At 38.8% G+C, this 7,860-nt stretch overlaps 1 protein-coding gene across 3 annotated transcripts in view; it reads left to right on the top strand.

Moving 5' to 3' along the window:
- Positions 1-5,294, top strand: part of LOC106881396 (uncharacterized) — a 139,881-nt gene extending 134,587 nt beyond the window's left edge. For all 3 annotated transcript variants that reach the window (XM_089340781.1, XM_089340782.1, XM_089340780.1), the window contains 3 exons: positions 2,446-2,524; positions 3,918-4,288; positions 5,011-5,294. In XM_089340781.1, coding sequence (XP_089196907.1) covers positions 2,446-2,524; positions 3,918-4,288; positions 5,011-5,031 — 471 coding nt within the window. In that variant the 3' untranslated portion in view covers positions 5,032-5,294. The remainder of the gene's footprint in view (positions 1-2,445; positions 2,525-3,917; positions 4,289-5,010) is intronic.
- Positions 5,295-7,860: the final 2,566 nt, after the last annotated feature.

The raw sequence follows: 7,860 nt of genomic DNA, 5'->3' as shown, positions 1-7,860 counted from the left end.
GCAAAGGTGACCTCCGCGGTACTTGAAGTCAGAATACAGAGTCAGAAGTATTGCTGCTAACCATTTTGTCAGTCGAACTAATGATTTTGCCAGCTCGCTGCTTTCTATATTTACAAATTTTATACATATTCTCACAGGTGTGTGTGTGTGTGTGTGTGTGTGTGTGTGTGTGTGTGTGTGTGTGTGTGTGTGTGTGTGTGTGTGTGTGTGTGTGTAAATTCACGACGCAGTGTGTTGGCACTCCGTCGCTTACGACGTCGAGCGTTCCAGTTGATCCGATCAACGGAACAGCCTGCTCGTGAAATTAACGTGCAAGTGGCTGAGCACTCCACAGACACGTGTACCCTTAACGTAGTTCTCGGGGATATTCAGCGTGACACAGTGTGACAAGGCTGACCCTTTGAATTACAGGCACAACACAAACAGGAAGTAAGAGTGAGAGAAAGTTGTGGTGAAAGAGTACAGCAGGGTTCGCCACCATCCCCTGCCGGAGCCTCGTGGAGCTCTAGGCGTTTTCGCTCAATAAACACTCACAACGCCCGGTCTGGGAATCGAAACCGCGATCCTATGACCGCGAGTCCGCTGCCCTAACCACTGGGCCATTGCGCCTCCACACGACGCAGTGTAGGTAGGAAATATTGCGCGCCTGCAACGAGTGTTGGACGCAATATACAGGGAGCTGAGGACAATAACACGCAGTTTAATGCTGGAAATTTTTCAAACCCTGCGCTACCAGCGCACACGGCTGAATGAAATGCAGACAGGATAACACTGACACGGCAGGGATTGCAATCCTTGAATTAAAATCAATGAGCAATCTTGGTATTGACATGAGTAATTATGAGTCTTTCCAGGTGCATTTTACTAAGTTGGCAACAGAATGCAGACAGCTGGCCGGATATATCCTTAGAACTTTCAGAACGAGAGAACAGGAAACCATGATGGTCCTTTGACAGACATGTCTTCAGCCCCTTTTGAAAACTGCTCCCAACTCTGGTCACTACACAGTATAAAATTAACGGCGAAACTCAAAGCAATCCAGCGAAGCTGCACAAAGAAAATCGTGTCAGTGGTGTAACGTGTCAACTACTGGGAAAGACTAATAAAGTTAAGCCTCTACTCCCTAGAACGAAGGCGGGAAACATATGCAGTTACACAAACAGCAGAACGGAGCGCTACTGCATAGTACCAAAGTTCCCAACACTGCCATCAAGATACAGGATCAGATACTGCAACAGTTTGGGTTTCAATGATGCACACCTCTTCAATATCTTTCCCAAAAATGTCTGAGAGACCTGCTTGGTGTGGATATAGGCGTCTTCAAAACGAAATTGGATTTCCTTCTATCTAAGCATCAAAGTAACATCAAATTCCCTAATCCACCAAATGCCACACACACACATACACACACACACACACACACACACACACATATATATATATATATATATATATATATATATATATATATATATACATATATATATATATGTGTGTATATATGTGGGTAATAAAAAAAATCAATATATACATACACAGTGATAGTGAAAAGGTTGGGAACCACTGGTGTAGACTAAGATATACTTTGTTTGAAAAGAACTTCGACGTAGTCACTGTTCCAACGTTTTTGACCGTAAATCTGCTGGATCGGGACACGAGCCTCGGGTGATACCACTACTACTACTACTACTGCTGCGGCTGCTGCTGCTGCTGCCACTGCTTATCAGCTCATGGTTTCAACTCTTTTCGATGTCAAACTTGAATATTTATCACACGTTTGAGACCTCAATGGAATAACATAATTTGAAGAAACAAAATCGTATTTTTCAGTTTAAATCTTGTCGGAGTTTATCCCTTGGCTAATATCCGCTACAAATAAAACAAGAAACCCAGAAAGGGATAATCAATCAAAAGTAATCATTTCTACAATAATTAAGACCTATTTTCACATCTCTTTTGCCACATACACGCACTCTCACCATCTCTCTCTCTCTCTCTCTCTCTCTCTCTCTCGCTCGCTCGCTCCTTGTCTCTTTCTCTCTTTCAATGTCTCTCCCTCTCTCTCTCTCACTCTCTCCACTCCCTCTCTCTCTCTCACTCTCTCCACTCCCTCTCTCTCTCTCCCTCACTCACTTCCTTATTCTCTCTCTCACCTGCAGTCTCTCTCTTTCCTCTCTAGCTTTCTCTCTCTCATTCCCGTACGTCACTCTCTTTTTCTGTCTCTCTCCCCCTCTCTTTCCTCTCTCTCTCTCCCACTCTCCCTCTGTCGTTCCCCTCATACATATCGCAGCAGTTTGCCATTTGACAGTCTATTTACAGGATTTAATATCACTGAGTGTAACTGCCAGAAATTAGAGATTTTAAAGAGAAATAATTCCCATAATTTTGTAGCGATATCATCTTTCGTAGTTTCAAATGACTAAAGTATTCTCTCTATTTCCATAGGTGCAAACCAAATCTCTTCAAGGTGTCTGTCGGAAGTTTGGAGTTCCTGAATATCAGATTACAGCTTGTATGCCATCTGGTGAGCATTTGCAATGATTCGTTATTTAGACACGGGTCTGCAGTACTATATGCGAGAAAAATACGACTGTGATTTTTACGTAGTTTTCTAAGGACGCAACTGGAATAAATTAGCTTCCAATACGAAATAAAAATTGATCGAAGAATTAATTCACCTAGATGTCACCCTATGGCGCTCACCTTGTGAGTATAAAAATGTTGCATCTAGAGTTAGTAAAGACAGCATAGGGCTCACAAGGTCTTGTTTGGGGCGTTCTCGTTTCAAAATTAAATATTGGTGCACATTGTCTTTTTTTTTTTACATGATTTAATTACAAGAGAAGAGCAACTTTCTTTTCATTTTTTTTCTTTTTTTTTTTCTTGACCTGAGAGACTGATGGAATGAAATCATTTTCAGACCATAATTTTGGTCTGAACGCTTACAGAAATCTGGGCCCTGATGAAGACACTCAAGACCCAATTGATGGTATTGAATCAGGCGACAGACTATGTATATTATTAAAAAAACAAGAATGGTCTCCCTAAGACTTCTACACAATTCCACCGTTTATCAAACTCAACAACAAGGCTTTAATGATTTGAGGTTAGCTTAATCTCAAGTCGTTAAATCTGTCTAAACTATGAAAAAATAAGTTACATGATTGCAGCAATAACATTGCAGCAGTCGCTACACTATTAACGCTGTGGCCTCTATACAGAAAAACCTCTACGAAGAGAATTAAAAAATACTGCCTACTAATAGAGAATTAGCTTTATCCAGCTAAGCCTACAAGTGGGGGAGGGTCCAGTTGTTACATCTGCCTGGGCCTTAGAGAATCAAGGAGGAGACAATTTCTGACGAGCCTTTTTTGAAAAGAAACCCGCTGCCCTCTTGAATTTGAAAGGAAGAATTCTTTCAAATTCAAGAGGGTTGTGCAAAAGCTGTCTCGTTCCACCCTACAAAATTCATGTTAGAAGCATTGTCATTGAGATATGAGGAAAGGGAAAATATGAAATATATTTAAAACATTTTGGAATTAGTGAGGTGAATTGAGTTACAATCTTAAATCGAAATTAAGTCATAGCTTGAATTGACAACAAAATATCTCTCTCTCTACTATTTCCGATTCTCCTGGGGTTCTTAGTGTTTATCAGCTGCAAAACTAGGATCAGACACTCAGAGAATGGTGAAAGACCCGTTTTAGTAAAACATTTAAGAGTCAACTTCTAGAAAACTAAAAATGATGGCGTGTGACTTTCTTAAAAACAACTTTTTTTATAATTTAAGTGAGATGACTGACAAAGAAGAGTTTATGGCGTGAAGCAAATCAGTTTGTAAATAAAACTGTTGATCGAATATTACTTTGTTATGTTGATTTCTCTTCTTTTTGATTTATTTTTTTCTTTCTTTTTAGAAAAACGAAAACGGAGCAGTCTGGCACTAAAAGCTCTTAGTGAATTTGCATCGTTAGCAATGGTTAGCACCGTCGGAAGCTTACCAAATTTGGCATCAAAGTCTGAGTTTTCGTCCGATTCTTCTTCTTCCGATGATGACGATGATTCAAGTGACCAACACAAAGGAATCGATCGAAGTGTTTCCACTGACAGTGCCTTCTCCCAGACTGACAGTCTTTTCTCAACAGTTTCTTATCAATCCGACACACCAAATAACAATATCAGGAACAACTTAACCTACTCTCACCAAACTCTGGGAGATTCCTCTTCTTTACCAACTTACGAAGATGCTATGACATCGGTTTATAAATCAGATGATATCCAGTCAAAGGTTTGTTCCCATTTCACTGTTGAAATAACTGTTAATTAGTAGTTAACTGTAAAATGTTGAGATCTGTTCTTTAAATAAAACATGTTTGGATTTGTTAGCTTTTTCAGAAACACAAATATAAACAACTTCTTTATGTTTTAATACAGATAGAAAGCTAAACAACAACAACAAATTCTTATGCTAAATCAAAATTAAGACCATTTTAGTATACTGTACTTTCCGGCAAACAAGTCAAAATTTTCAAAGTTTGTAGTAAAAAAAAAAACCGTAGGTTGGCTAAAACACCAAGACGACTTTGAAGAACGAAAATTTCCATATGAAATGCAGCAGGATTTGTGAAGATAGCGATAATATTTGAATGTTTACACTACATGCTTACACTATATACTACATCAACGTGTGTGCCGGAAAATACGGTAAATTATGACTTGTTTTGTATTCTTGAGAATCCTATTGCAATCAACAAATATTCCGAAATTAAAACAAACCAAATACTTTGTATGACTAAGAAATCTTGGCAAGTTTTCTTTTCAAACGGAACACTTTTCATACCTGTAAAACTGTGGTGACTCTCTCTCTCTCGATGTTCCCTACTCATAGACAGGTAGAACATACAGTAGAGTAGTGATAATTTATCTACTTACGTTTTTTAAACGTCCTGGGAATCTGAAAATTATACGTTTTGTCTCAATAAATATATCTTTTTTCTTTCTTCATTACAGAATCAACATACCAAATTATAGACATGGCGTATGTCAAGTCATTTCTTCATTTCTTCTCTTGTTTTTAAAAAAAAAAGCACGAGAAATCCTGGACTTTAAAAGCTGTGAAGTTTAGATAAATGACGAAATACAAAGCGGTGGTGTTCAGTTTTTTTATTAACGCGTTACATTTTTTTAGTATCCTGAAATGTTTAATTAAATTTGCAATTTCTAAATTACTATGTCTGTCAGAGAATCTAACACAAACTTTATTTTAAAGAATGTTTATAAAATTGTTGACAAAACTATTGGCTCATTTTTTTTATTTTTTACAATTCGGATTATTTACGAGGGTATGCTGAAAGGTTCGCGGCTTTAAGGGTATTGCGAAAGGCCTGGTCGGAGGCCCGAGTCCTTTTAAATGGCTTAGAAAAATTGAAGGACCGCTGCAACAAGTGTGTGAATCTGAGAGGGGAATAAGTTGAATAAAATCATAATTAACTGATTCTCCTGTATTTTCTTTTACCCAAAGCTAGGAACTTTTCAGCACTCCCTCGTATTTTATCGGCGAGTTAGTGAAGGAAGGGTAGCACTCTAAATGTTTTCAGGACCGTTCCAGTCTAATGTGAAGAAGAATGCACTTCTTAAATCGAAGACCCAGGCTGAAGTACATACAACAAAGTACATTCCTTTAAAGGTTGCTAACAGCCAAATAGAGTATAAAACCAAGTAGCTGATTAAGTGTACCATCCAAGAATAGGAAAGATGCCTCCAACGGACATCCACGAATTTCTTGTCAACCAAATATCGCTCACAACGTTTTGGTTAACCTGGTACTATGGATAGAAGATACTTGCTCAAGATGCTCAAGGTGAGATAGAATCTGAAACTTCGGATTTGAGAAGCTAATTACACAACCATTCTTTATTCATTATGTTCTGAGTTCAAGTCCCGCTGAAGTCAACTTTGCTTTTCATTCTTTCGGGATCGGTGCATTTGACTTACCATGTACCCTAAAATTGCTGACCTTAAGTTAAAATTTGAAACCACTTGTTCCTGTCATTGAACTGTGGTCCTTTTGGAGCACCTTTTCGGGAGGTTTAGTCGAACAAATCGACCCCAGGACCCAGGACATATTATATATATTTTTTTAAGTTTGGTACTTATTCTATCTGTGTCTTTTGCTGAGCCGCTAAGTTATCTGGGTGCAAACAAACCGACACCGGTTGTCAAACGGTGTGAGGAGCAAACACAAACACACACATATGTACGACGGGGCTTCAACACAGTTTTCATCTATCACACTTGCTCGCAAGAAAATATAGTAGAAGATACTGTGCAGTGGAACTGAACCTGAAACCACGCGGTCGCAAAGCGAGCTTCTTAACAGCACGGCCATGCCTGCACTTATAAAAGATGCGATGCATCTGCAGAGAGCGTTAACATTCTTGAGATTTCCAACGGAGTCCTTTATTAATCCATATGGGAATCTGCTCATTTCGTTGTCTACACAAGAGATATTCTTTTTTACTCTAGGCACAAGGCCCGAAATTTGGGGGGAGGAAGCCAGTCGATTAGATCTACCCCAGTATGCAACTGATACTTAATTTATCGACCCCGAAAGGATGAAAGGCAGAGTCAACCTTGGCGGAATTTGAACTCAGAACGTAAAGACAGACGAAATACCACTAAGCATTTCGTCCAGCGTGCTAACGATTCTGCCAACTCGACGCCTTCAACACAAGAGAGATTGTCTTGTCAGTTTTCTCCTGATTGCAGTGCCATTTACACGTTCCTTTTAAATCGGACAATGAGATAGCAAATATAAGCGTTGATTAAAAGTTATGTTTGGTCATTTATTTAACGGGTTTGAATTCAGTCTGTGGGTCAATAAGTCTACATTCTTTATGGTTCAGATGGAATCAACAACTAGCGTCACAATCAACAGAATAGTTATTCTATGAACAATGGAATGAGAATAATCTATTCTTATGAGTTTATCTCAGGGTTCACAACAAAATTCCGAGGAGGTTACCAAATACGATAAGGGTCTGATGAAGGCTTGAACACAGAACGATTGAAATGATGTTTCTATAACAACTAAGATGAGGACATTAGTTCGAATGTATATGTGTATAATAATCCTTTCTATTATAAGCAGAAGGCCTGAAATTTGCGGGTAGGGCGATTAGACGATTATATCGACCCCAGCGCTCAACTGATACTTATTTTATCGACCCCGAAAGGATAAAAGGCAAAGTCGACCCCGGTAGAGTTTGAACTCAGAGCATTAGAGACGGAGGAAATTTCCGCTAAGCATTTTGCCCAGCGTATATAATTTCTCATCTCAGAAATTTAAACAAATGAAACCTGAAACACATACCGCATTTGGTAGGATTTGTAGACGTGGACGTGTGGTTTTCGATTATGAAAAACTGCGATGTTTATATACTTCTTCAATGATACTCAAGAGGATAACGGAGTGTAAATGCCTGGAATGATATATCAGATTTCTGAGTCAATAAACCGAGAAGTATTTATCTCTGCATTATTTCGCCCGACATCAACAACAGCCCAATTTCCCAACTACTTCTAACAAATCCAATTTGATCTTCAGCATCACTCTTTAAGATTCCACTTACCTTTCTTCTTTTTGACGTCCCTTACACACATATTCACTCACATTCACAAACACACACATACACAAACACACACATATACAAACACATGCATACGCGCACGTAAGTATACACACACACGCACATGCACATTAATTCTATTGATTAGAAAGTAAACCGTTTCGGTTGACTGCACCAAAAGAGAAGAAAGATGGACTTTAGAGTAAAATAACGGCAACAAATCAAGTAATAT

Source organism: Octopus bimaculoides, chromosome 24 (assembly GCF_046866305.1).
Source record: "Octopus bimaculoides isolate indiv1 chromosome 24, ASM4686630v1, whole genome shotgun sequence".
Classification (NCBI taxonomy): Eukaryota; Metazoa; Mollusca; class Cephalopoda; order Octopoda; family Octopodidae; genus Octopus; species Octopus bimaculoides.
The sequence above is the reverse complement of the archived record's forward strand: the minus strand, read 5'-3'. Positions and strand labels throughout refer to the sequence as shown.